Raw genomic sequence first — 27,381 nt, 5'->3', positions numbered from 1 at the left:
GTGGCCCCGCCCCCGTCCCGCCCTCCCCGGGCCGGCCCCGCCCCCGCCCCGCCCCGCCCGGCCCCCGGCCCCGGGCCGCCGCGGAGGGGGACGCCGCGAGTGCGCGATCGCACCTGGCCCGCAGGTGTATACGCGCGCGCGGGGGGTCCCGTGGCGCCCTCCCGCCCTGCCCCGGAGTCCCCGGGGCACGGGCCACCCCCACCGCTGCAGCTGGGCGCAGTGGGGGGCAGGAGGGGGCGGGGCTGGCCGAGGCCCAGCTCCGGGAGGGCGCTGGCGGGGGCGGCGGCGGCGGAGGTCACCCGTCCTCCCCACCCCCCGCCGGCCGAGGCTGGAAGCGGCCCAGCACAGGCCTGGTACAGGGTGGCGTGACCGCCGCGGGGTGGGGAGTCGGGCTGGGTCAGTGCGAGGCTGCGCAGGCAACGGCTAAACCGGACCTGGGCTCCAATTTCAGACCCACCAAACCTTTAACTGCTTGGTGCCTCAGTTTCCCCACCTGTAAAACAGGGTTAAGAATGCTTCCTACCTGATAATGCCATTGAGTAAATTCACTAACTAGGAGGTAGGGGCCTGACAGAGGTCCCTCGGGCAAAAAGACCCCATAAACAGGGCAGTGACTTTTTAGGAGCCATTCATCCCTGGGCTGAGTACTCTGCAAGGGTTTCATTAACGTTATTATTATTCCCCATGGGCAGGTGACATTGTTAGTTGTGTGTTGCTTCTACTAGAATATCAGCCCCACCAGGGCAGGAATTTGCAAATGTCACTACAGTGTTCCTGGCACTCAGTGAGCTCTCACAGAGTCTGTCAAAGATCAGGATGTGTGGGTAGACGGTGCACACATGACCCAGCTCCCAGGATCCACAAACAGGCTGCTTATGAAAACCACTTTAAATTAGAAAAGATAAGAAGCATCAGTGCACACAGATGGGAACAGAGGAATAGAGGGCCCAGCCCGGTGTGCAATATGATCACCCCACAGCCCAGGGCTCAGTGGGGTAAAGTCCCAGGGAGGCATAGACAGGTGAAGCCAGGGTGATGGTTCTTCTGGGTGTGGCTTCAGGTCACGCAGGTTCAGAGGTCGGCCTTCCGGAAACTTGCTCTGTTTAAGGAGTTCCTGGGGGGAAGGATGAGGGGGTTCAGCATGACCATGGGGCTGCCAACTCCATAGTGCTCATCAGCCTCCTCCTCCTCTAAAGATCCCTTTAGGGATTCTGTTTCTTTCACATCCTTTCTGATCTGGCCATGGGTTCCCAGAATCTCTCTTGGAATCTACCACCAAAGATAAGAACTGTGCCCATTTTACAGATGTGGAAATCGAGGCTCAGAGAGGTGAAGACACATGTCTGGGAAGTGACCTAGCCAGGCTCTGACGTGGCTGCCTAGAGCCTGCCCAGCATGCATGTTGACGTGCATGTCTGTTGACAGCACCCATCTGTGCCTGCCTCTGCCGTCTCTATGGTTGGGGGGCCAGGGTCAGGCACCTGAGGCCTGCTGTGGTAGGTGCCAGCAGCTGGGGCAGGCGCTGGGTAAGCAGGGGCTGCAGAGCCTCCCGCAGGCGGCAATAGTTCCGCTCCAGCTCACGGTGGTACTCCTTCTGGTCTGGTCCTATCAGGGCCTTGTTCTTCCGCAGGGCGTCCTCACACCTGAGACACACAGACCACAGGAGATGCTCAAGTGCCAGCAGTCAGGAGAAAGCAAGACTGGCAGGGGGGAGGGGGCGCAGTCCATGGGTGGGGGTCAGGAGCTATAATGGGAGTCAGCTAGGTAGAGGAGAGCGAATGAGAACCAGAGAGGTGGGAGCTCCATAATGGACTCTGTATCCCAATGGATAGAGAAGCTGTTCGGGGTCAGGAAGGCAGGGAGCCCATAATGGGGGCTTGAAGGTGTCAGGCCTACTTTTTGCAGAAGTCCTTGAAACAGAGCCGCAGCTTGTTATGATGCCTGAAGAGTTTGGGGTCTTCTGGGATCTCTGCCAAAAAAACCTGGGCCACCTCCAGGGGACCCTGCAGGGTGAGAGGGGCTCATAAGGGTGTCTGCATGGCACCTGAGGATGCCTCGGTTGGGAGCCTGCATGCCCCACTGGCTGTACCTGGTTCACCGTGGGCCCCACAGAGCCCTGCAGCACCATCTGCAGCATCTTGGCGTCGGGTGGGTCCTGCTCAGTGGCGAAAGCCAGCTCCCTTGTCTTCTTCTGCATGTCCTCAATGGCCACTTCCACTGGTGTCAGCACTGTCTGTGGGGCGGGGGGTTGTCAAGTACTGGCTGGGGCCTGAAGATGTCCTGACCCAAACCAGCCCAGGGCAGCTTGGACCCCTGCTGAGGGGACAGAGGGGTTCCAGGAGGCTGTGTGATGAACAAGGTGTGGGGCCTTCTGCCCTCCTGGCTCTGGCAGAGTGGGGATCTGGTTTCAGCTGCCTATGTCTGGCCCTGGGGACTTTGGTCTGGTTGGGGTCCAGCCTCATGCTGGCTAGGTCTGGAAGTAGAGGTTTGAGTCTGAAGACTGGTGTCTGGGGGTTGGAGTTTGGGGTCTTCTCACCTCCCCAATCTGAGTCTGGGGTACCCAGACCTCCCTTGGATCTTGGGTCTCTGCATCTCCCCTCCCTGGGCCCCTGCCCACCTCCTCCCGGTGGCACACGCGGATTCGAGTCTTGATGTAGGGGAAGGCGTGGTCTGTGCTGAGCAGCGTCTTGCGCTTGTGCTGCTCTGGGAGCTCCCCGTGTGCACGCCCATCAGGTGTGAAGGGCGTGCAGAACAAGAAGGTGCGCAGCCCATAATTGCGGTCGAAGTAGGTCACCCGGTCCTTGAGCTCATACGTATCGAAGTGCGGTTCCACGTAAGTGATCTGGATGTAGGCCTGGGACACGGGGCTCAGGTATGAGGCTCCCACAGCCCCAATACACACCCTTGGGGCTTGCCAGCCTCCCTGCAGGGCCATCCCTGGGGAAAGGGGATTTGGACTTCCTTGGGTCTGGGAGCTTTAAATGTGGGGTTCTCCCTAAATCTAGGTTTTAAGAACCTCCCCAGGAAAAGGACTTGGGGCCCCAAGGGAGATAAGCTTTGAAGTTTGCCAGGGAATTAGGATTTGAGGGTCCCCAGGAAATTATACTTTGAGTCTCCCCAAATATAGGATCTGGGGGTCCCCTGGGATGGTCAGGAGCCCCTACCTTCTGTGGGTCGAGCTTGGTCTTGTCCACAGGGTTCGAATCTTTGACAATCTCGACCACGTCCTCCCCAAACCTCTCCGTGTAGAACTCCTGGGGACATGGGGCTGACTCGGGGCCACAGAGGAGCAGCCCCCACTCCGCCCCAGGGCAGCCCAATGCCCATCTACCCCCCTACCGCTGGGACGTGCCTCCAGCCGGTGTGAAATCTCAGCCAGCTTTGTGATGGATGGCTCCTTATACACAAACTCCTGCTCATCCAGGTCGCCAAAGCGGGCACCATAGAAGCCCACGCGGAAGTACGTCCCAAACACGCGCTACATCTGCAAGAAGGGGAGCTGTGGCCCAGGCAGCCCCTCTGGAGGTCCCCTTGCCCTAGGGATGCATGTCCCCTAGCCCCAGGTACAGAACAGGTGGGCAGGAGGAGGGGAACCCCAAGAACATTAGGTCATAGACACAGCTGGGGGGACCCTGAGACCCAGACGACTGCCAGCGGCCCACACCCTCACTCTTTCTCCCCAGCCTCTGTCTCCTGCCTCCCCCAAATCTTTGTTCTCATTCAACACAAGTCCCTAGTTTCCGATTATCCCTCTGGTCCCATGTAATTCTTCAGAGTCTGGATCTCAACATGAAATTAGAACTAGAGCTCTATTGCTTATAGCTGTGTCCTCAATGCCTACAGGGCTGGGTACATAGCAGGTGCTCAATAAATGCTTAAGTGACTGAGGGAATGCATAGCCCTCTGGGATAGAGGCTCTGGCCCCCTTGTTTCAGGGCACCCACCCCCACCCCACCAGGTATACTACCCTCGGTGAGAAAGGAAGAGGGTAGATAGCTCATGTTCACTCACCAAGGCCGATCCCAGGCAGGGTGGGGCGGGCACAGGGGTATTGGTAGGAGAGGGAGAAACAAAGTCATGGGAGAGGTCAAAGGCAAGAGCCCCCAACCCCCAGGGTCCTGGTTACACTGCCCCATGAGTATCATTCTTTGGGCAGAGACCAGAGATCCAAGGAAGGAGGGGACCTACCCGGCCCCCACCCAGCCCTCCCATCTTGGCTCTGGGTTCCTGCCTTCTTTGGCCAGAAAATTCTCCCCAAACTAGGAGATGCCTAAAAATAGACCCAAGTGAGGGGAGAGGCGGGAGAGGGGGAGCACTAAATGGCAATGAGGAGCAGACATCCTGGGGGAAAGTGGAGGAGACAGACAGAGACAGAGAGGGAGTGTGAGCAAGACAAGGAGGGAGGAAGAAACAGGGAAAGAGACCAAAGACAGAGACAAAAAGGAACATAGAGACAGACAAGGAGGGAGTCAGAGCCCCCCCTTCCCCCCCACATTACAGGCAGTGACCAAGCTGGCCCTGCCCGAGGGGAGGGGTGTCTCTGGAGAGCTCCCAGCTGGGTGAGTCACAGGCTGCCCTCGGGATCTGGGGCAGGGAGGGCCCCCCCCCCCCCGGGATCTGGGGGAAGAAGCGGAGGGTGCGTCATTGCCCACTGGAGCACCAGCCCCTGCAGCCAGGCAGCCATGTTCCTCCAGCACCCCCTGGTGGTCCCTGACCACTGCCGACCAGCCATTGCGAGGGGGCCCCACAGGCAGGTGGCCACTGGCCTGACTCACCTCCCAGCCAGAGCTCTGTAGGAGAGAGAAGGGTCAGGGTCAGCTGAGCTGTGCTGAAGGTGGGAGGTGGGGCCGTGGGCAGGGTCTGGGAGGGCATCTGGGCCCACCTGGTGCATGATCTTGGTGAAGGCCTCCTGCAGTTTGCCATGCACAGCAGCCAGCTTCTTGTAGTCTCGGTGGGCTTCCAGGATGGGGATGAGGGTCTTGTAGACCTCGTTCACTGCCTCGTAGAGCCCGCCCTGGGGGTGGGGGCACATCAGGATTACCAGCACCCTCGCTAGTTTTCTCTTCTGCCTCAAACAGCCCACCTTCTGTGCTGCTACTCATCTCCAGGGCTCCATCTTTACCTCCTCCAGGAAGCTCACCCTGACCACCCCCACCCAGATGGGATACCAGTCTTTCAACTCAGCCTGCATAGACCCCCGTGTGGCCTCTACCATGCTTCCTATGGGCCAGATGCTATGTACATCTGCACTTTACCCATGTTCCTTCATTAGTGGGAGGAGTTTGGTTTTTTTTTTCATTTCTCAGAGGGAAAATGAAAACTCAGAGACATGGCTTCCCAGGGCCAGGACCCGAACACTAATCCTTTGGGTGTGGTGCCCAAGATCTCTATACCCAACTATCTCTTGACACATGGTCACGGCCACTCCTAAGTGCCCCTCACCCACAGCTGGTGCCAGCATCGAACCCAGCACACAGCAAGCACCCTGGGATGTGTCCTGACCAACTGTGAGAGCTCTGTGTCTACCGTCTGATTTATTCCGAAGGCTTTTTGTTCTTGAGCCTTTAAACAAAATGACAATAATGAAAACCCCACTAGGGGGCTGGCCGCACAGAAAAGAATTCTCACTGGAAAACCTGACCCTGAATCTGAGCAGAGCTCCAGGAACATGGGGGACTGAGGAACAGGTAAAGCAACACCACAGGGACACCAGCCCTGTGCAGGCCAGAAAACCCGTTAGCACAAAGCCCAGGTATCCAACAAGTGCAGGGAAAAACCCAACTGTTTTCACACAAGCAAGAAAATGGAGGAGAAAAACATATCTACAACAATGGGAAATACAATACCTGGGCCTCAACCTATCCAGGAAAACACTAAGAACCTTAATTGTAAAAAGTGGGGGACCGAGGCCCTGTCTTTTGTTTTTGTTTTCTTTGATTCAGGGAGCGTTAAGAGACTTGTCAGTCACAGCCACTGTTGGTCATGGGTCCTGATTCAAATAGACCAACTGCAAAAAAAAATTGTTTTGAGATCCTCAGGAACCTCTAAACACATACTGGTATTAAAGAGTTGTGTAGGGGGATCCCTGGGTGGCCCAGTGGTTTGGTACCTGCCTTTGGCCCAGGGCGCGATCCTGGAGACCCAGGATCGAGTCCCATGTTGGGCTCCCTGCATGGAGCCTGCTTCTCCCTCTGCCTGTGTCTCTGCTTCTCTCTTTCTCTCTCTCTCTCCCTCTGCCTGTGTCTCTGCTTCTCTCTCTCTCTCTCTCTCTCTCATGAATAAATAAATAAATAAATCTTAAAAAAAAAAGAGTTGTGTAAAAGGATTTCATCAGCGAGGCTGTACAGGGAGGTACTTGAGTGGGGAACAATGTGATGGGTAGGGTTTAAGCTGGAACTTCTCTGACTCCCAACACACACAGAAGGATCTCTGAGATCTTGTTAAAATATAGGGTTCAGGGTATCTGCCTACAGCTCAGGTCATGATCCTGGACTACCAGGATCAAGCCCCACATTGGGTTCCCTGCTCAGTGGGAAGCCTGCTTTTCCCTCTGCTGCTCCCCCTGCTTGTGTTCTTACTCACTCTCTCAAATAAATACAATCTTAAAAAAAAAAAAAAAAAAAAGCAGGGTGGGGATCCCAGGGTGGCTCAGTGGTTTAGCGCCTGCCTTTGGCCTGGGGCGTGATCTTGAAGTCCTGGAATCAAGTCCCACATCAGGCTTCCTGCATGGAGCCTGCTTCTCCCTCTGCCTGTGTCTCTGCCTCTCTCTCTGTGTCTCATGAATAAATAAATAAATAAAATGTTAAAAAAAATTGCAGGCGTCAGAGAGCTGGGGAGACGACACTTTATAAGAAGCCCTCAGATGAGGACCAGCAGCATGGCTGCTGAGTAGGCAAGGTTTTAAAAAGGAAACTCCAGCTGAACAGTCATGTTGGGTTTCGTCAATCAATTTGTGAAAATTAAGATCTTGTCTTTTTATGTTAAAAAAAAAAAGGCCATCAAAAACCAAAAGCAAAACAAAAAACTAAGGGCAAAGAGGAGATGAGAGAGTAAAGACTGATGGTTATTGGATTTGAGTGCTGCGTGTGGGGGTGGTGGTACAACCTCTTCTTTTATGTGTGCTTGAAATTTTCTCTAATAAAAAAATTAATAGTGGCTGAGTGTATTGAAGGCTGTCTACATCCAAACCACGTGTTAAGGGTTTTACAGGGAGGGAGGCAGGTAACCCGAGCTTGTGAAGGTCCCTGTTGTCCTCTGACAATCCCTTGCCCAGAAAGGGAGCAGACAGTGGCTTCCTCTTGAGCTTCTAGGAGCCGGTATCAGGCCCCTCAGTGGATCTGCCGCCACCACCCTGGCCCGAGCCCCACATCCTGAGGCCAGCCACAGGTCTCACCATGGTGAAGTAGGCAGCCGCCTGCTCCAGCAGCCCCACCAGCCCCAGCTCCGTGAAGTGCTTCCCGGAACAGAAGCCCTCCTCGTCGGGCGACAGGATGTCGTCGGAGATGGCAGACTCCTCCAGCACGTTGGATGAGATGTTCTAGGGTGGGAGGTGGCATCAGGCCCTGGGCCCAGCCCGGGTGCCACCCCCTGCCCATCACACCCCCACCTCCACCCCCAGCAGCTTACCTGGAAGGAAACACAGCCCACCGGCAGGTAGCGACTGTCCTCCAGCAGGGCGAGGTACTCAGCCACCAGGGCGGCAGCGTGCACCATGCACTGGGCGGCCTCCGCGTGGTTGCCCAGCTCTGCGTGCTTCCCCGCCATGTTCTGCAACCACGTGAGTCGCAGGTCAGGGGAGCCCTGGTAGCCGCGGGCGATCCTGGCACATGGGAGGTAGGTGGTGAGGAGGACGGGGATGTTTTACCAGTCATTTCCCTGCCCTCACCTTGCTTGGGCCGTCTCCTGGCCGCACACCTGCCCCTCTCCCCACCTACTCCACCATCACCTGTCTGTGGGTGAGAATGGCCAAAGGGCTCACCTGGCCCTCCTCACCTGTACATGAGATCAATGAGCATCTCAGGATCCTCCTGATGCTCCTTCATCTTCACCGTGTCCGTCAGGATCATGTGCAGGTTGAACATCAGGTCCTGGACCTGGGGCGGGGGAATGGCCGGGGACAATGAGGACATCGAGAAGTGATTGAGAGCCTTAGCGATGGGGTTGGGGATGTGGGGGGCGCTAAGCAGGCAGAGCGAAGACGCAGGCGGAGGAGGTCGTGGTGGGGGCCCAGCAGTGTTACCTGCTCGGCGAAGGTGCTGTCCCGCAGTCCCACGTCCTCCTCAGCGTAAGTGAGGATGGTCTTGAGTGATCGTCTCAGATGCTCCTCACTGAAGCTCTGCGTTGTCCCCACCAGGGATGAGAGGGACATGGTCACTTGCATCTTCACGCGGGCGAAGTTCTAAGAGGAGCCGGGGAGGAAGAGCACACCTGTGAGTCTCGGACCCTCACCCCCCACCCCCCGGCCTGCTCGACCTGCCAACTTCTCCCCTCCTGCCCTCCATCTGCTGCACCAACACCCCCGGCTGGCTGCCCTCACCAGAGCCTCCGGGAGACCATGCCCTCTGCCCGCTGCTCCCACTTACGTTGCCGATCTCGAAATTCTGGCGCATGAGGAGGTAGAGCGAGGCGCTGGCGTGCATGCGGATGGTGCTGATGCGGCTGCCGCAGTGTCGCAGGAGCCTCAAGCAGAGGTCAGCACAGAGCTCGGTGTCCTCCTCGAACAGCAGCTCTGGGAACTGCCCGCCGGGGCAGGACAGACACGGCTCAGCCCCTCCTCATTGTGTCACAGAAGGTCCCTGATGGGGACTTTGGCAGGGGCATCTGTGTTCTGCCCTCTTTGGCCAAGCACAGTGGGCCTTAGAATCAGCCCTGGGGTTAATCCTTTGCTGTGTGACCCTGGGTGAGTGACTCTGCCACTCTGATCCTCAGTTCCCTCCTCTGTCAACTATGGCTAAGGAGCATCTGTCTCAGGAAGATGCTGAGCACATAGTGGGTGCTCAAAGGGCTATAATTATTACTGTGAGAACCCCGCCTGTCGAGTGGGGCTTACCTTGGACACCAGGGCTCGCTGTGTGGCCAAGCCGTGTTGTAGGAAGAGGGCACTCTGGGCACTGCCCAGGCTGTACAGTACAACCTTTAGCACTGCTCCTAAGATGCTCTCCCGGGCCTCTGACAGCATCACTGTCTGGAGGAGATGGGCGGTGGGGAGGGGATGTCAAAAATCCAGTTGTTAGGAACTGAGCTGCTTACAGGGTCAAGGAAAGAAAAGGATTCTAGACAGAGATCACAAGGCATGGTGGCGGGGTCAGAGGTCAGGGATATGCTGGCTCAAGTCCTACCTGCACGATGATCTCCAGTGTGTCTAGAACCACCAGGCTGGCCTCAGTTGCCAGGTTCCCGTCCACCAAGGCCTCATGTTCCATTTCATCCTTGGTCCTGGAGGGGATGGGAGGAGGTTGGAGGCTGAGCTCTCTCTCCCTCCCTTAGCTGCTCTAGGGACACCAGTTCTCTGGAAACTGGTCTGACCCCAGCAAACTACTCCCTGCCCACACCCACTTGTCCACACGGTCCGAGGTCTGTCTCCAGTGTGTGATGCTCTTCCGCCAGCGTACGTTCTCCTGATTCCCAAATGGGCTCCTCTCTGAGACACGCAGGCGCGTGTTCACAGATGTGCAAAAACATAAGGATATGTGACCGTGAGGAGATACGCTCTGGCATTAAGATACACACGTGGGATAACCCCAAGGACACTGGGTGACACATGCATGCTAAGGGAGCACACAGCTAAACATGAATGACATGTGAGAACAGACAGGGAACACAGACACCCGGGTGCACAGGGATGGTGGGTGCACTTCTCTCTGGGAAAGGTGAGGCCGACACACACAGGTAGGGATGCCCCCTCCTTGGGGTCCCTGAGACAAAGGCCAGGAGTGGCCGGTGGGGACGTGCACAGGGTACATCTCCCTCTCACCACGACTCCGTCGGACCATTTCCTGTCGTGCTCCAATGGTGCCCAAGATGGCTTCCTCCAGACGGGCCTTCATGTCCAGTGACTTCTTGAACGTGAGGCTGTTAATGCGCTCAAAGGCCTTTCTCCCCTGTGAGGACAGAGGAGGGGTTCAAGATTGACTCTGTCCCTTTCCTGTAGCACCTGCCTCTTGTACCCCAGGCCCCCCGGCCCAGCCCACCCCCATCCCCATACCTTGTACTCAAAGGCAGCCAGGCAAAGGTAGAGCAAGTCCAAGAGACGACCCAGCTGAGGGAGGGCAAGGTCGGCAGCCCAGCGCTGCAGGAGGGCTGGCTCCGCATTCTTCAGGACCCACAGCACACACACCAGTAAGGTCCGGCTGGACTCGGCGGAGAGGGGGCAGCCTGAGCGGGAAGCCTGGGGCCAAGCAGGGGAGAGGGTGCTCAGGAGGGACGGAGCTGATTTTTCATTCCCTCCATATTGTGATGAGAACTGGCCTACTGGGGGGGCCTGGGTGGCTCAGTTGGGTAAGCATCCACCTTAGGCTAAGGTCCTGATCCAGGGGTCCTGGGATCTAGCCCCACGTGGGCCCCCTACTCAGCAGGGAGTCTGCTTCTCCCTCTCCCCACCCCTATTTGTGCTCTCTCTAGCTTTCTCTCTCATAAAATCCTAAAAAAAAAAAAAAAAAAAAAATGGGGCAGCCCGGGTGGCTCAGCGGTTTAGCACCACCTTCAGCCCAGGGCCTGATCCTGGAGACCCAGGATCGAGTCCCACGTCAGGCTCCCTGCATGGAGCCTGCTTCTCCCTCTGCCTTTGTCTCTGTCTGTCTCTCTCTCCATATATATATGTATATATATATCTCATGAATAAATAAATAAAATCTTAAAAAAAAAAAAAAAAGAACTGACTTATCAGTATATCCTTACATAACTTCTATTACCAGGTTGGATGGTGTCTCTGAGAACTGGGACTAGCGTCATACTCACTGCCACTGGGCCCTGGGAGATGCTGGACCGGGAGCCAGGGGCTAGGGGGCCACCAGCAATGGCCATGGCCACTGAGGGGTTGATGGTTCCTCCGATGTCCCCTTCCCCTTCTGTGTCTGAGTCAAGCATCGAGGCCAGTCTTGACCGTTGACCTGGGCCCTCTGGTGGGGGAGGGGACCGGAAGACAGAACAATGAACCCTTGGTAAATTCTATCTCTGTCTCATAGTCTAGCTTAGAGTTCACCTCCTCAGGGAAGCTTTCCTTGACAGCGCTCCCCCAGACCAGGGTGACATCTCCAGTTATCTATTCACAGAGCTCACTTTTTGTTCTCATCATTAGATACACCGATCATACAATTGCTTGTAAGATCACAATCCTGAACTGCTCTGGCTGCTGCTATATACTCAACACTCAGAATGGGGTCTAGCCCACAGGAGTAGTAAATGTTTACTACAATGATGATGATGATGGGAACAATGGCATTAATGACAACAACAACAATAATAGTAATAAATGCCACCACTGGGATTATAGTATCAATTAGTACTTAGATAGAATCTCCTATGTGCCAGGTGCTATTCTCAGTACTCTGAAAATATTAACTCTTAATCTTCAGAACAAGCCTATGAGATAAATACTTTCATCCTCACCACTTTGTGGATGAGGAAACTGAGGCACAGAGAGATTATGTCACTTGCCTGGGGTCACACAGCAGGTAAATGGTAGAGATAGGATTTTAACCTAAATAGTCTGCTTCTAAACTCTATGATCTTCAAAGAGTAACCCCTGACATGCCTGGGTGGCTCAGTGGTTGAGCATCTGCCTTTGGCTCAGGTCATGATTCCAGGGTCCTGGGACCAAGTCCTGCATCAGGCTCCCCGCAGAGAGCCTGCTTCTCCCTCTGCCTATGTCTCTGCCCTCTCTCTGTGTCTCTCACAAATAAATAAATAGAATCTTTAAAAAAAAAAAAGCCTTAAAAGAGTAACCCCTATAGCCCTCCCCAAAATAAGTCTCACCAGAGATAGGAGCTGGTAACAAATACAGATCTCCTCTCATCCCAGAGATTCTTGAAACAAAGAGTCAACTGAGTTTAACTAAAGCTCCAGCCCAGCTTAACCTAGCTTAGCAGGTGATCAGCCCATTTTCCTATCTGCATAAGAGAAGGAAAGAGGAGCCGTCACTGGGAAAAGATGACATTCCCTCAGTTCTGATGCTTCATTTACACACAACGCCTAAAATACAGTAACAAAGTATAAGATCTACGAAGAAGCAGGAAAACATAATTGATAAGGGAGAAAAAGAGACAACAAAAGCAGGCACACAGATGACCACATGTTGAAGTTAGCAAAGAAGGGACTTTAAAATATAAAGTGGCAGGAAAGATGGACAAACATGGACAAAAAAGATGGCAAATTTCAATAGAGAACTGGGGATCTATAAAAACACAAAAAAATCAAATGAACACTGTATAGCGGAAAAATATAACATCTGAACTTCCCAATTTGTGGATGGGGTTAACAGAAGATTGGACACAGCCAGAGAAGACATAAGCAGTGAACTTAAATACAGGGGAATGGAAAGATCCCCAACTGAAGACAGAATGGAAAACAGAACAGAGCACGGCAAATACATGGGATGCAATCAAAAGGTCTAACATACGTGCAATTGGAGTCCCAGAAGGAGAGAAGCAAGAAAATGAGGCAGAAGAAATTGCAAGAGGTAAAGACTAAGAATTTTCCCCAAATGACAAAGGGGATCAACCCAGAAATCCTAAGTCTGTACTTCCAACTGTACACCATCCCCCAGGTGCCAGTGAATGTTGGCACAGGAGTGAGTGACTGAACACGGGATTCCAACCATCCCCTCACCCTGATGCCCCACCTCCCCCTCCTCACGTATGGGGGGTGACAGAGTCCTAGGATGCCGCTCCCCAAATTTTCACATAACCCTAGGAAGTAGCTGATGCTACTACTGTACCCATGTAACAGTTGAGAAACCTTGAGGCTCAGAGAGGCTAATGGCTTGCCTGGGACCCCACAACCACACACTTGAACCCCCTTGTCTGACTCTGCCACCCATGCTTTTGTTCCTAACCCTGCTCCCATACCTCTTCTGATCTGAGCTTGTGTGATCAATGAAGCCCCTGGATCATGTAGCCCCCTCCTGCCCTGGCCCACTGACCAGCAAAGTCATGCAGGCGTGGCAGTGTGTCCCGCGCAAGTGACAGTAGTGGCAGGTACAGCTCAGCCACACGGGCCTTCACAGTAGCCTCGGCGTAGCGGGGGTCAGCATCATGGCCACAGAGCAGACTGTGGACAGCGCTGATGGCTTTCTTGTGCAGCAGGGATGCCCTGTTGGGGAGTGAGGAGCTCAGGATGCAGTGGACATGGCTCCTGGACCTTTTTGCCAGCCCGGGGCCAGAGAGGGCTTGTGCTCACCCCTCAGCCTCTGGTTCCAGGGCCAGTGCCAATTCTGTCAGCAGGAGCCCAGCCAGGAAGTGCTGCTGCCGGAATGGCCCACTCAGCTCGAACATGCTGGTTACCTTGGGGTCCGGGGCCTGGCTGGAGAAGGTGGAGCTCTGCAGAGGGTCGTAGGAGAAAGCAGGGATGGGAGGTCAGGGGTCAAGGGTCAGAGGTAAGAAATTGGAATTAACCCATATGCCAGGTGACAGGGCCTGGAGTCAAAGGTCAGAAGTCTGAGAAAGAGGAAATGGAACCCTAGTTGGGAATTAGGATTTAGGGGTTAGAAATGAGAAACTGTCAAGAATGAGGGGTCAGAGGGGAAAGGTCAGACTACCCGTGCAGTGGCCCACCCTAAAATAGATCAACAAGGGATCCCCCAGAAGATTGGTTGAAGGAGAGTAGTCAGAGGTCAAGAGAAGGAGCCAGAAGTGAGGCCCGCCAACCTGGGAAGTGGTGGAGGATACAGAGGGTGACGGTGAGGCCGGGGGCGACAGGGGACAGCAGGGGAGGTTGAGGGTCACGTAATGCTCGTGGCTGCACAGGATGCGGGTGAAGTCCATGCGAAGGGTCAGCAGCAATGTTGGGTTGGGGGCCGACTGCAGCCGCGTAGCTACCTGTGGGGAAGGGGTCAGCGGGCGACATTCACACGGCTCTGCCCACCACCCCCAGCACCACGCCCAGTCACTGCAGGTGCACTTTTCCCCACCGTGTCTACCCCTACCTGCTTGTAGTGGATCCGGACCAGGTTGAAGACGAAGCCACGGTCCACCAGGGACAGCAGATCGCTGAGGAAGAAGGCTAGGCTGGCGTTGAGGCGCTCGGCCAGCTCTGCGTCCTGGGGGAACAGGGCCTGTCAGCTCACACCCATGTGTCCCACTGAGCCTCGGTCTCCACACTGGGCCTGGCTCTCACCAAGGCCACCAGTGACCTCCAGGAGTCCTCTCATTGCCACAGAGCTTGGGGCTTCCTGACACACCCTCATTTCTAGCCTCCAGATACACCTGGCCTTCCTGGTTGACCTCTTCCCTCTGGGGGTCCCTCTCCTTTCCACAGTTATATGTCTACACTCCTTGGGACTCTGTTCAGAACACTGTTTTCTTTCTTTTCATTAGATTTGAATAATGCAATATGGATGGCAGAAACTGGGTGCTGACTTCCCCCAAATCCTCTCCCCCCGCTAAGGGTACTGGAACCCTTCTTCCAAGTTCAGAGCTGTGTAAAGACTACATTTCCCAGCCTCCCTTACAGCTGAGAGTAACCACGTGACCACATCCAGTGGGATTTGGGAAGAAGTGACTTGATCACTTATAAACAAGGGGCAGGGCCTCCTGTTCCCACCACTTGCCACATCCCATGTGGTGGGCACCAGGGTGAACCACGATGGCCAGGCCCACACTGTAGAACCCCCTGCAACCCAGCTATGCTCAGAAATAAACTCTGGTCACATTTAAACCACTTAACGATTACGTTCAAGCAAGTCAACCTCTGCCCTGATATGCTCTTGGCAATCATTTAACAAGACTATACTGAGCATCTTCCATGTGCCAAGCCCTGTGAATGAGAGACATGGTCCTCGAGGCTTATCCAACTCAGTCTTTTGGCGGGGGGGGGGGGGGGGGGGGGGGGCGCAGACAATAAAAAAAGGATTGGAGATAGTTCCATGTGTTTTGAAGAAAACTGAATGGAGTGCTGTTTGGAGAGAAGCCTGAAAGATGGGAAGGGCCAAGATGAGAAAGGCATCCTGAGCAGAGAGAACAGTAAGTGCAAAGGCCCTGGGGTAGGATGTGCCTGGCAACGGTGAGGAACAGAAGGCTGCTATGGCTTCGGCCCTAGCTGATGCTTGTTCTGCTCTCATGCTACTTACTATGAGCCATTCTGTGGCTTCATAAGTTAGCAGCAGTGGACCTCAATTCCCTGTAACCCCAAAAAACAAAATATAGGTCTCTGCTCCTCTGCATTAGCTCTGAGTCCAGAGGGGAGCAGAGACTGGGTCTTCCTTGTACACTGAGCTTGATAGTCAGTGCTCGATAAATGTCAAGTGAAGCAATGAAACTACTGTGGCCCATTGCTGATGCGCCACTAGCAGCTTTGACGATGCTGATTCTCAAGGGCATTGTTCTTCCCTATAGCCCATTCTGACGGTGCTTTCCTCACAATCCGGGTCAGCCCCTGGGAATATCAGTCGTTGGGGAGGCTCCAGTGGAACAAGGTTGAGAACTTTGAGCCCAGCCCAGAGGTCATGGGAGATTGCACAAGGGTTGACTTGGGTTGGGCCAGCATTTCAAAAATCTGGAAAGTTGCTATCAAATTCAGAAGTCCCATTTCTCCTTAAAAATCAAGCATTCTGGCCATAGCCAATGGATACATGTCCCCCAGTATAAGCCACCATAAGCCCCACTCCTCCCAGGTTGGTAAGGGTGTGGGCTCTGGAGCTGGTGGCTTGGGTTCAAATCCCCATTCTGCCCCTTCTCAGTGGTGCAGTGTCAGGTTGTTACCTGGTCATTCTCTGCCTCGGTTTCCCCACCAGTAAGATGGAGACAACTCCATGGGGATGTTTGGGAGAATTTAATATATGATCCATCTAATGTGTTTAGGATACACAGTAGGTGCTCAACAAATGCTCAATATTATTACTATTATCATTATTATTATTGCCTGCCTAGCTCCTGTGAACACTGGAATTAGTGATCTAGGACCTGCACAAGCAACGATCAAGGTCTCAGAACATCAATGTCCATTTCTTGAGCACTTACTGTACTTGGCACTGTGCTAAAGACTAATGGATCTGTTCTGTCCACCTCCGCATCCCCATCAACTCCCATTCCCACTTTGTTCACTCCACTCCAGCCATACTTACCTCCTAACTGCTCTAACAGCCCAAGCATGGTCCTACCTCAGGGCCTTTGCGCTTGCTGTTTCCACTGCCCAGAAGGCCCTTCCATGGCAGAGTGCTCTTTCTACTCCTTCAAGTCTCCTCGCAAAGTCAGCTCCACAAAAGCATGGATTTGGATCTGTTTTGTTCACTGCTGTCTACCAACCAGCACGGGACTGTGCACACAGTTAGTGCTCAAGAAATAGATGCTGAGTGAACAGACTGATCTGGCCAAGGGGGTTCATGGTGCCCTAACCTGGCTGGCTCTATGTCCTCTCTCAGACCCCACCCATTGACTCCCTTTCCCGCACACCTTGTATACCCGGGTGATGACCTCCAGGCCCACGGAGCTCACAAGGGCCATGATGTCATCCAAGAAGCGGCCAGGGAAACGAAGCTTACGGGGTGTGTCCAGTCGCTGGCCCAGAAGCAGGTGCAGCGCCATGCTTTTCACCTGGGGGGGGCAGGGTGAGAATGAAGTGGGGCCTGAGGGACTGATCAGGGGGGTTCACAGAAGGGGGCAGGGCCTGAGGGGTTGTGAGCGGTGCTCTAGCAGCAAAGCACATGGGCTAGAGGTGAGCATAAGGGGTCGTGGGTATGGACTGAGACCCAACTCTTTTTTTTTAAAGATTTTATTTATTTAGGGCACCTGGGTGGCTCAGTGATTGAACGCCTGCCTTCAGCTCAGGTCATGATCCCGGGGATCCTGGATCGAGTCCTTCATTAGGCTCCCTACAGGGAGCCTGATTCTCCCTCTACCTGTGTCTCTACCTCTCTCTCTGTGTCTCTCATGAAAAAAGAAATAAAATCTCTAAAAAATTATTTATTTATTTATTTTGAGAGAGAGCGAGTGAATGAATGAGCACGAGCCGGGGGGAGGGGCAGAGGGAAAGGGAAAAGCAGACTCCCCACTGAGCAGAGTCCAAAGCAGGGCTCAATCCTAGGACCCTGGGATCATGACCTGAGCTGAAGGAAGACACTTAACCAACTGAGCCACCCAGGCACCTGGAGCCCTGACTCAACACAAAGCTTGAGCTGGCAATGGGCAGACTCTGAGCGGGTCCCAGCAGGGTGCAGGGGTGGGGAGGCTGAGGGAGCCTGAGAGGGGCTGGAGGAGGTCTCCTGGATCTAAATATGTGGGTAGGCCAGAAGGTAGGGCCCCAGGAGTGGGATCTGAGGGACCCCTGGGTGGGGTTTGATGGTGCCACCAGACTGGGGGGGGTTATATCTACCAGGGATCCTTCAAGGCACCTGTGGAAGAGTTTGGTACAGAGGTCTCAAGTCTGAGCACAGGGATGCTCTTTCTCTATGGGGATAGCTCAAGAGGGAGGGGGCTCCTCACTGGTTAGAGGGTCTCTCAATGGTCTCTATAATCTCCTAGGGAAGGTGGGGGGTCTTCTTTCTGTGAAGGGGGTTTCAGGTAAGTTTCAGGGGGTCTCTCTCCAGGGAGAGATCCCCTTACCTGTGTCTTATCTCCCTACAGGGGGGTGTCTCTTGGGACCATTTCTCAGGGGTCTCAGGTACAATCTCAGGGAGCTTCTCTCTCCGAGGAGAGGATCTCCCCTGGGCAGCACGTGCTCTCAAGCAGGGAGGAAGGTGTCTCACCATGAGCTGAAAGAAGAACCAGGCGTGCTGCAGGACGGCCTCCCGCACGGCGCTGCTACTGACCACCCACTGCAGAGCCAGCTCCTCGTGCAGCAGCTGCGGGCAGAGGCAAGGGTCACAGAACTGAGGAGTCCCCCCCCACACCTCCCCCCGTTCCCTCCTCTGGAGGGCATAACGGGGGTTGGATGCAGCTGGATGGCTTGGGGTTAGTGCAGCCGGAGACCATGCAGGAGGAGAGGGAGCAAGAATCAGCATGCCCTTTCCCTGGGCCCTCTAAACCCTGCCGGGCTTCGGGGGAGACAGGAGCTCCAGGGCCAACACTGTGTCACCCACCCCCCCTGCGTCCCACTACCTTCTGCACAGTGGGTCTCGGCTGGGTGGCTGGTGGGGCCAAGGAGGAGCCCTCGAGGTAGGAAGAAATTCGGCTAGAGCTGCAATCGATGGCCTAGGATGGGATGAGGTGAAGAGGATGGGATGGCAAGGGGGGTTAGTGAGGTTGCCGGTGGTATGGACAGGGAGGAGATGATTGGTATGGATGGGGGACGGATGTGCCAGTGTGGACAGGCCACCGGGCCATGGATGAGAGAGCAGAGATAATAAAGATGTGATGGAGGGGGGATGAAAAGCATAACAAAGAGGAAAGGGGTGCCCAGCAGGGTAGACAGAAAAGGTGAGAATGGGCACAGGAGTCCGTTGGCGAGATGCAGAGGTGAGGGTGGGAGGGTGGACATGGTGAGGGCAGAGAAGGGGAGAGAGTCCGTGAGGTCATGAGGTCGGGGTGGATGGAGGAGAGCAATGAGGTGGAGGAGGAAGCAGAGACAGGGGAGCAGAGTATAGACATGGGGCCCAAGTGAGGGTAGAGAGAGAGAAAGAGGACAGAGGTGAGAGGAGATGCTGATAAGATGCAGCAGGAGCAGCCGAGAGCCCCAGGTTCCAGGCCTGGCCTTGTTCCAGCCTTGTGTGCAGCCTCGCTGGCCTCCATGCCCCCATCTGTGAAATGGGGTGGGGACCCACATTCCATCTACTCCCCGCTCCTCCTTTGCTGGTCAGGAGGTGAGGCTGCTGGCAAGGAGAGGAGGCCCAAAGACGGAGCTGGCCTGACCCCTGGAACCTGCCCAGGCCTCATTACTCGAGGGACCCCCGCTTCCCACAGTCTCAGCAGGGCCCTGGCTCCTTGGCACATACCAGATAGGCCACCCACAGCAAAAGCCAGCCTCAGTGTCACCTCCTGCCTGGAATGCCCACCCTCCCTCTACCTTGTCCCCTGCTAGGTGCTCTTCGAGACCCAGCTGACACCTTAGAGAGTGAGGACATTGGAGGAGGCCCTTTTAAAGATACCGGGGAGGGGGGGGCAGGACCCATGAACCCAGATTTCCAGCCATCTCAGGAGAAGACTGTCCAAAAGGTCCCCTGCTGCTAACAGTCCGCGGGCCTGCCTTCAGGGCTTTCACGGAGCTGGAATAAAGTGTATAGGGAAACCACACGGGTGGCCTCCTTTCAGTACCTTGGGGGACTCTGAGCTCAGTCCCAACCTTTGCACATGCCTTTCTCTCCACCTGGAATACCTACCCTTCCCTGGCTGGCTTTGTCTCACTCTTCAGGTCCCAGCAGAAATGTCATCTCCCTGGAGAGCCCCCCTCCCCCCCACCCAGGCCACCCAGAGGAGGCTGGTGGCCTCATTTCTGTTTGTTTCTTTTCAGGCTTTTTCATACCCTGCACTTACATACTCGTGTGTTTGTTCAATCAGTGCCTATCTGGGAGATAGGCTACCTGTCAGCTCAGAGGCCAGGCTGGACTGAGTGAGATCTATCCCAAGAAAGTCCCGCCCCTGGTGCCCTAACGCGTTCCCAGGTTCGGGACCACTGCGCTAAACACTTTGCTTTGAGTCTTTACCACATGTGAAAACTCAGAGCCTGGGGCACGGGGTGAGCCGGTAGTGGTAGCAGAGCGAGAGAGAATTCGGGCCCAGGTCTGTCTGAGGGCAAAGCCCCTCCCCACACCAGATCCCTGGGAAGGGGCCGAGGGTAAAGGGGGCTGCCCGCAGAGTCAGCCTGCCTGAAATAGGATGGGAGAGCCCAGGGGGTCAGTCCCGGCCCTGTGGCATGATTGGGGTGGCTATGTCAAGGGGACAGTTGAGAATCTCCAGAACAGAGTGGATTAAAGGAAGAGAAACAGGCCATGCGAGGCAGTGAGGTTACAGGGGCTTGGTTTGCATATCATTTGCATGCTATTTGCATCCTTCTGTCTCTGCCTGAGGCTGTAGTCTGTATGGCAGCAAAAGGCTGTGCCTACCACCCTGACTCCACAGCCCCTAAACAAAGGCAGGAGGGGTCTGCTGCCTCCTTCAGGCAGCTCCCGGAGGTTAGTGGGCCACAGCCAGGAAGATGGGAGGAGCTCATGCCAACTTGGGGTCATGCAGGGACAGGTAGGGAGGGCACCTGTCTGGGGTCGGCCCCGCAATAAGGGGGTGCCCGTCGCAGCACAGCCTTGCTGCCTCCTGGAGCATAAGCAGAATTCACCCAGGAGTGTGAGCGGTCGATACCCTGGAGACACACGGGGAAGTGGTAGAGTCCGTGGGCAGAAGGCAGGGAGGAGAGCACGGAGCACCAAGCGTGAGCACTGCCCGGGACCCCACGCGACCCTGGCCAAGGCACGGGCACACAGGTGCACGGGGTCCGTGAGTCTATGCTCCCGTGGGCGTCCGTACAGGGAGTGCACGTACGTATGTGCCCCGTGCACCTTCATGCATGGGGTATGTGAGTATATGCACCTGTGTGTATTCGTGCACAGACGCACCTGCGCCACTGTGTACAGAGTGCTTTTTTCAACCAGGCCAACCTCCAGCCACCCATCCTTGGGTTGGCCTTGGAGTGCAGAGCCCAGGGCAAAGTCTGAGTCACTGCTCCCAAGCTGTCACAGCCACAGACCAGCCCTGCTGCCCAGAGTCAGCTTCTGTCCATGCTGCTGTCCGGCACTTCCTGTCCTCTGTCAACAGTGAGATCCTTCGCCCGCCCACCCGGCAGCCATGGCTAGAGACCCCAGGGCCCCCTCGCCCTACCTTGCTGGCCAGGATGCGGGAGACCTCGTCGTCCACAGAGCCCGGGGCCACGGCCAGGTCGGGGTTGCTGCTGCTGATGCTCTTAGAGCGGGCCAGGTAGAGGCTTGCAGGGCGGCCAGGGCCACGGGCCAGCGTGGCCGGCTGTACCGCCACCGGAGGGGACCCTGAGGATGGAGGCAAGATGGTCAGCCCCCTGCCCCTTCCATAAAGTCACTGCTGTCCTTTGAAAAGTCACTTTCTGTCTCTGAGCCTCCACGGCTCTTTGCCTATAAAGACGGGCATGCTAATGGCTGCTGCTTATAGTGATTTGGGGGAGACTGACAAACCCCAAGAACAGAGCCTGGCACGTAGTAAGTGCCCAGAGGAGTTAGTGCTTAGTATTAATTGCTTAGCAAATAAAAGAGAATCCAACTGTATTGAGCGCTCACTGTCCCAAGCCTGTTGTATGGATTACTAGTTCATTTACTATCACCAGCACCCCTGTGCGGCGATGACCATTATTATCCTTGTCTCACTAATGGAAAATGGACCCAGAGATGTGAAGTCACTTGCCCAGGGTCACAGAGTTTGTAGGAGGCAGAGCTGGGATTCAAACTTGGGCAGTCCAGCTGAGTCTCTGCTCTCAGCCTACTGCAGATGCTTGTTCATAGGCTGAACCGCCCACCAGTCAAGCAACAAAGACCACATCCTTGGGGGTGAGGGGAGGAGTGAACAAAAACTCTCATTCTTGCGAGTTGCTTAAACCAGCCAAGGTCTGTATGGCCTCTGGGCCTTTGCATATGCCATTCTGCTGGCTGGGATGCTCTCCTCCCAGATACCTCCTGTCCCCCAGGGCCTCCCACCAACACTTACCACTTGGGAAGGTGGGCTCAGTGCCAGGCAGTCGGAAGGCATAGTGGACATAGGCAGCCAGCAGCGGGCAGTGACCACGGGAGTCCTGGGCAGCCTCCAGACTCCGGTGGACAAGGCTGACTACATGGGCCATTGCTTCAAAGGCCCCACGACCTAAGTTCACTGCCGGGCAGAACAGAGGTCAAGTGCCAAAGCCCAGGGCCTTCTCCCTCCCCAAGGAACCTCCTATCTGCTGCCACCTCTCCAAGGGGTTGTGTATGTGGCCAACCAAAAGGTCACAGCACACCTGCTCTGGGCCCAGGGGGTTGGGAGCCATTTTTCAGAGAGGATCGAGGCCAGAAAGATAAGTGGACTCTAAGAGGTCACCCAGGACGGGGGGGGCGCTGAGGGGCCCTTCTCAGATGGGGAAACAGGTCTCAGGCTGTGCCCGCTCACCAATCTGGCCGCCAATGATTGGAGGCCGCACAACTAGACGTACGAGCTTGTCCAGCACGTGGTGGGAGAAGGCAACAAGTGGCTCGGGGCTGGCGAGGCGCAGGGCTGCTAGGCTGGCCCGCAGCTCCTGCTCCACGGTACCCTCACTCAGCACGGTGTCCTTGAGGCGGAATGGGAAGGCCCCCTCCTCCAGGACATGCACCAGGGTGAAGAACTTGTCCAGATGAGGGTCCTGGGGGCGGGGCAGTTGCCTGGGGTGAGCAGGGTGGGGCCAGGGTTCCATGGCTGGAAAGACCCTGGGGGTGCGGATGGGGAGTGCTCCATGGGCAGAAAACCAAGGCCAGGGATCAATGAATGGACTAAATATGAGACAAGGGATGAGCTGGTAGTTGGATGGAAGAGAGAGGAGGAGTGACCACAGAAGCGGCGAGGAGGAGAGATCATGCAAAGGGCCAAAGCCCCCAGCTGGGATGGCCACTGGTAGGGCCACCCCTGCCTGAGTCAGCAGCTTCCCTGGGAGCCTGGCCTGGCTGACCCAAGTCACGTCCGTGGCCTGAGGCCAGGCCACCCTGGCCAGCGGGAACTGTTGCTCAACCCCGGGGCCGGACTCCTGGGTTCCCCCCGCCCCCTACCTGGGGGTGCACAGAGGACACAGCAGTGAGCTCCACGCTGAACACGCCCTTGTGGCCGTCCACCCAGCGCATGCCCGGCAGCGCCACCTGCGGGAGCGACACAGCAGGTGGGCACCGGGCAGCCCTCCCGCGCCGATCAGGCCACCAGCCCCAGCCACTTGCAACACCGTGGGTGGTGCACAGCCCAACCTCAGGGAGCAGCAGGGCACCAGCCCAGGGAGGCGCGGACAGGAGGGAGTACCATGGGTGGGGGGCTCCCGGGGCAGGCTGGAAGCCCGGGGTCCTAGCAGAGGAGCAGAGAACGGAGGAGGCCTGGGGTGAACATTACCAAGGGGAATGGGTCAGGAAGGAGCATGATGGGAGAACTTGAGGTCCCCGGGGCATTAATGGCAGCTCACGGGAGTAAGCAGGAGGGTGACAGCATTAATGGGGGTGATGGGCCCTTGGAAGAGCTACAGGGGAAGGGATCGTGTGTGGTCAAGGAGGCAGGCAGGACTGCTAATGGGGGCCTGGAGCAGAAAGACAGCGGGGGACAGAGAGGGACACATGGGTCAGCAGGACATAGACAAGCAGTAACGGGGGTGATGGGGCCCCAACACAGGACTAAAAGGCTCCCAGGGGTATTGATGGGAAGGAAGGCAGGGCATGGATGAGGGGCCATGAGCCTGGGCAGTGTCATCAGGGGACAAGGCCTCGGGAGGAGAGGCAGGGGGCCAGCACACATACGTCCGGTGTGAGCACAGAGTAGCTGGGCGGGAGCTGGTCCACGGACACAGGGAGGCAGAAGGGGCCGGTCCTCAGGCGGCCATGCTGCAGCAGTGGGATCCACTGGGGAGAGGCTGGGGGTCAGGGATGGGGCCAGAGAGGGGTCAGCAGGGCTGGAGTGCGGGGAGGGGACGGGGCTGGTGGGGCTCTCACAGTAAAGCCCACGGGAGTCTCCAGCGCTGTGCCTGGCCGGGGCTGGCAGCTCACATGGTAGAAGGTGAACAGCAGGTGGTGGTTCTCGGTCACACAGGCCGGAAGACGCAGCTTGAACTCCTCGTAGAACTCTGGGGACCTGGCAGGGGGCTCTGCTGGGGGCTGGGACACCCCCTTGCCATCTCCATCCCCTCTAGCAAGGGATACCCTAAGGCTGCCTGGTCCCGTCTGCTCTCTGCCTCATGTTCCCCCATTAGGAGGTAGCCTCCTTCCCTTGTGTTGTCCCCTCATGTCCCCATCGCTGCCCTGTCCCTCTATCACGTCCCCACATACTTGTTGTGGTAGACCACCGGTGTGAAGGCCTCCCGCGTGAATTCACTGCAGCTGGATTTGCCAAAGATGACCTGGGGGGAGGGTATGCATGAGGGACCCACCTGGGACACCCCACCTGGGACACCCCTCTCTTCTCCCCCAGGCCTGGCCACTGACCGGCAGGGCCTGGCTGGGGTCCTCGCCGGCCATGTACTGCACTCGCACGGTGAGGTTGCGCACGGAGCCCTGGCGGCTACTGAAGTTAAGGCAGTGTGGGTAGACGTACAGCAGGTTCCTGCGGGGACAGGGGGGCATCAGAGGGACAGAAGAGGCTGGGCTGCTGGCACAATCCTGGCCTGGGACACAGGGGGGCAATGGCCATGCCGCTGGGGCACCGAGGGTGGGGTATGGAGAGAGCAATTAGGGGCACCAGGAGGGAGGTGTCACTGACAGAGTGGGGGCAGAGAGGCACCCTCGGGGCATAGGTGGGAAGAAGGCACAGCAGAGGGTAGGAACGCAGAGCGACTTCAGGGGCACATAGGAGGCATGGGGACGTGCCAAGTGGGGACAGATGGGTGCTCGGGGTCGGGGTTCCAAGAAGGTAGCCCAGGTGGTCAGCAGTCAGGCCTGAGCTCCGCCTGGGCTGACCTGCCCTTCCCCTAGGAGAACCCACTAGAGTCACGAGGCCTGTCTCTCAGCTGGAGAAACAGGCCAGAATCAGAAGCGGGGCTGGGCTAAAGTCAAAGTTCTGCCTCTCTCTCCTGGGGTGACTCTGTGCAAGACCCAACCTCCTTCTGGGCTTCAGTCTCTCTATCTGTAAAATGGGGGCAGACAAGCGTTCATAACAATACCAGTAATGATAAGCAACCGGAGCGACAAGGATCGTACCGAACATTCCTAGGGCACCTACTGTGTGCCCAGCTCTGTTCTAAGTGCTCAATGTGAAACAACTCCTTTATTTCTCCAAGCAGCCGAAGAGGGGGGATGAATATTCCTTCTGTTCTACAGGTAGGGGAAATAGAGGCACTTGCCCAGTCATCCAAGGAGCAGAAATGGCAGTTAGCGCCGATCCAGGGCACCCCCGGGTCCTGGAGTCAGGCTGTATGGCCTTGGGAGAGTCTCTGCCACCTGCACCTGCTCCCCCAGGTGTCAAGCAGGCCAGCACAGACCCCAACATCACGGTCTTGTGGGAAGGGCATGGGGAAGCCAGCTACCGTCAGGGCCCTGAAGCATGGCCAGGTGAATGATCGGCGCGAAGACGCTCACTATCACTACTACTGTCGTTACCATGCCTGTTACTGCTGTTATCCCTTCCACTGGTGGGGAAACTGAGGCTCCAAGCTTCAGGTTCCCCCAGTGGGGTCCAGGCCTGTCCTCTCCCAGTGCCCCCCAGTCCACACCTGGCCCCAAGCCCCAGTCGGCGTGATCTCAGCGTGGCCTAGCCAGACATTCGCCTGATGCAACTGTCTCACCACCGCCAGGCCCTTGCACAACACGGGTTGCCCAGCTGGCCGGTTAACGATTGACCGGGGGTTAACGGGGTGCTGGGACATAAAAGGTGGCGGCGGTGGCGCCGCAGCCGCACCCTCAGAGCCTCAGCCATGCCCAAGCTCACACTGTGCCTACTGTGCGCCCTGGCAACGGTGGCCCGGCCTGCCTCTGCAGCTCCTGTGGGGGGCCTGGAGCCGGCAAAACAGGAGGAGCTGACCCTCCTCTTCCACGGGGCTCTGCAGCTGGGTCAGGCCCTCAATGGTGTGTACAGGGCCACAGAGGCACGGCTGACAAAGGCTGGGCACAGCCTGGGACTCTACGGCCATGTACTGGGGCTTCTGGGGCAGGAGGTCAGCCGGGGCCGGGATGCAGCCCAGGAGCTACGCACAAGCCTGTTGGAGATGCAGGTGGGCACTGCAGTTGGGGCACCGTGGGGTGGGTAGGAGTTTGCGGTAGAGTCGTCTAGGGTAACCAACTGTCTGGGTTTGCCCAGGATTGAGGGAGGATCCCTGGAATACAGGACTTCCATGCTAAAACTAGGCAAGTTGGTCATCCTACTAACACCCACTATTTATCGATCAGGTGGAGGAGGATGCTCTAAAGCTGCAAGCAGCGGCCACAGCCCAGGCACTGAGGGAGGTGGCCCAGGGACAGCAGATGCTGCGGGAGAGCATGCAGCGGCTAGAAGTCCGGCTGAGGGGCGCCTGGCTGGGCCATTCCCGGCAAGAATTTGAGGCCTTAAAGGTAAGAGGCTCCCGGCCCTAGTGGAGGCGAGACTGAAGAACTCATTCCTGAGCCTTGAGTCCCAGAGACATCTTCCGATCAGCCTCCCTGCCATTGCCTCTAACTTATGTGACACTGGGCAAAATCCCTGCCCCTTACCATGCCTCAGTTTCCCTGTTGGCAAATAAGGGCAACAATTCATGTCTCAGAGCAGAGACAGGGACTCAATGCAGACAAAATACTCAGCATGGGGCAGGGGATATAGAAGTTACTCAATAACTATTAGGGTAACTGGTATTACCTCTCGAGCGCCCAGTAACTACCCTGCCGTGCCTCTTAATAATCCATATCATGCTTAGAAGCAAGTCCTATGGCATCGCCACATAACAGATGGGGAAGTTGAGGCCACAGAGCAGCAGTGACTTGTTAGGTCACACAGAAGCAGTTGGGGGGAGGGTAGGCAGCCCTGGGCAGGGTTGAGGGACAGGGAGGGGAGTTGGCCCCAGCTGAGGTTGCTGGCCCTGACCCCACAGGCCCACGCTGACAAGCAGAGCCACATCGTGTGGGCCCTCACTGGCCACGTGCAGCGACAGGGGCAGGAGATGGCAGCGCAGCAACACCGGCTACGACAGATCCAGGAGAGGTGAGGCTGGAGGGGGCTGGATGGGCAGGGCTGCCGGACAGGTGTGCTGGGCGACGGGATGGGGGCCCCTCTGCCTTGGCTGAGCCTCATCTCCCTTCCAGACTCCACACGGCGGCGCTCCCGGCCTGAGCCTGCCTGGGCAGAACTGAGGACCGGTCATTCGCTGCGGGATGTGGCCATGCCCCACGCGGCCCCTAAACAAGGAGGAGCTGCCCGTGCTTGGGGTCGGCCAGGGTGCTGGCTGGGGCCTGCTCCTGGCCACAGAGGAGAGACGGAAGCAGGCGGGGCCACGGGCAGAGGACACGGCCCCCGTTGAGGAGGGGTGGAGGCAGGACACAGGACACTTCATGCATACACACCCCTACATTAAAGCGGAGTAATGAGATCTCACTCCGGGTGTCTGCGTGTGTCTGGGAGAAAG

At 56.6% G+C, this 27,381-nt stretch overlaps 2 protein-coding genes across 7 annotated transcripts in view; one reads left to right on the top strand and one right to left on the bottom strand.

The window, feature by feature from the left end:
* Window positions 1-870: 870 nt before the first annotated feature.
* DOCK6 (dedicator of cytokinesis 6) overlaps window positions 871-27,381 on the bottom strand; it is a 42,164-nt gene continuing 15,653 nt past the window's right edge. For 2 of the 6 annotated variants that reach the window (XM_077859904.1, XM_077859905.1), the window contains exons 15-50: window positions 24,281-24,398; window positions 24,125-24,195; window positions 23,792-23,930; window positions 23,600-23,701; window positions 22,874-22,960; window positions 22,242-22,473; window positions 21,807-21,968; window positions 20,955-21,118; window positions 20,335-20,439; window positions 18,249-18,341; window positions 17,897-17,992; window positions 16,605-16,745; window positions 14,141-14,254; window positions 13,863-14,033; window positions 13,396-13,535; window positions 13,139-13,308; window positions 10,957-11,117; window positions 10,205-10,387; window positions 9,974-10,100; window positions 9,556-9,640; window positions 9,339-9,435; window positions 9,050-9,184; window positions 8,583-8,735; window positions 8,240-8,398; window positions 7,993-8,093; window positions 7,627-7,819; window positions 7,394-7,537; window positions 4,883-5,014; window positions 4,776-4,790; window positions 3,353-3,478; window positions 3,165-3,254; window positions 2,618-2,854; window positions 2,090-2,233; window positions 1,897-2,003; window positions 1,482-1,643; window positions 871-1,114 (exon numbers count right to left, since the gene is read on the bottom strand). In XM_077859904.1, the coding sequence (XP_077716030.1) occupies window positions 1,072-1,114; window positions 1,482-1,643; window positions 1,897-2,003; window positions 2,090-2,233; window positions 2,618-2,854; window positions 3,165-3,254; window positions 3,353-3,478; window positions 4,776-4,790; window positions 4,883-5,014; window positions 7,394-7,537; window positions 7,627-7,819; window positions 7,993-8,093; window positions 8,240-8,398; window positions 8,583-8,735; window positions 9,050-9,184; window positions 9,339-9,435; window positions 9,556-9,640; window positions 9,974-10,100; window positions 10,205-10,387; window positions 10,957-11,117; window positions 13,139-13,308; window positions 13,396-13,535; window positions 13,863-14,033; window positions 14,141-14,254; window positions 16,605-16,745; window positions 17,897-17,992; window positions 18,249-18,341; window positions 20,335-20,439; window positions 20,955-21,118; window positions 21,807-21,968; window positions 22,242-22,473; window positions 22,874-22,960; window positions 23,600-23,701; window positions 23,792-23,930; window positions 24,125-24,195; window positions 24,281-24,398 (4,699 nt within the window). In that variant the 3' untranslated portion in view covers window positions 871-1,071. Of the gene's footprint in view, window positions 1,115-1,481; window positions 1,644-1,896; window positions 2,004-2,089; window positions 2,234-2,617; window positions 2,855-3,164; window positions 3,255-3,339; window positions 3,479-4,775; window positions 4,791-4,882; window positions 5,015-7,393; window positions 7,538-7,626; window positions 7,820-7,992; window positions 8,094-8,239; window positions 8,399-8,582; window positions 8,736-9,049; window positions 9,185-9,338; window positions 9,436-9,555; window positions 9,641-9,973; window positions 10,101-10,204; window positions 10,388-10,956; window positions 11,118-13,138; window positions 13,309-13,395; window positions 13,536-13,862; window positions 14,034-14,140; window positions 14,255-16,604; window positions 16,746-17,896; window positions 17,993-18,248; window positions 18,342-20,334; window positions 20,440-20,954; window positions 21,119-21,806; window positions 21,969-22,241; window positions 22,474-22,873; window positions 22,961-23,599; window positions 23,702-23,791; window positions 23,931-24,124; window positions 24,196-24,280; window positions 24,399-27,381 lie in introns of those variants that run through there. The other 4 variants (XM_077859906.1, XM_077859907.1, XM_077859908.1 and 1 more) reach the window with 4 other exon arrangements.
* On the top strand, window positions 25,387-27,350 carry ANGPTL8 (angiopoietin like 8). The gene is made up of 4 exons (XM_077859910.1): window positions 25,387-26,001; window positions 26,177-26,338; window positions 26,851-26,960; window positions 27,062-27,350. The coding sequence occupies exons 1-4, from the start codon at window positions 25,705-25,707 to the stop codon at window positions 27,087-27,089; spliced, it is 597 nt and encodes a 198-aa protein (XP_077716036.1). The 5' UTR covers window positions 25,387-25,704; the 3' UTR covers window positions 27,090-27,350.

The sequence above is a fragment of the Canis aureus genome, chromosome 19, assembly GCF_053574225.1.
Source record: "Canis aureus isolate CA01 chromosome 19, VMU_Caureus_v.1.0, whole genome shotgun sequence".
Lineage (NCBI taxonomy): Eukaryota > Metazoa > Chordata > Mammalia > Carnivora > Canidae > Canis > Canis aureus.
The sequence above is the reverse complement of the archived record's forward strand: the minus strand, read 5'-3'. Positions and strand labels throughout refer to the sequence as shown.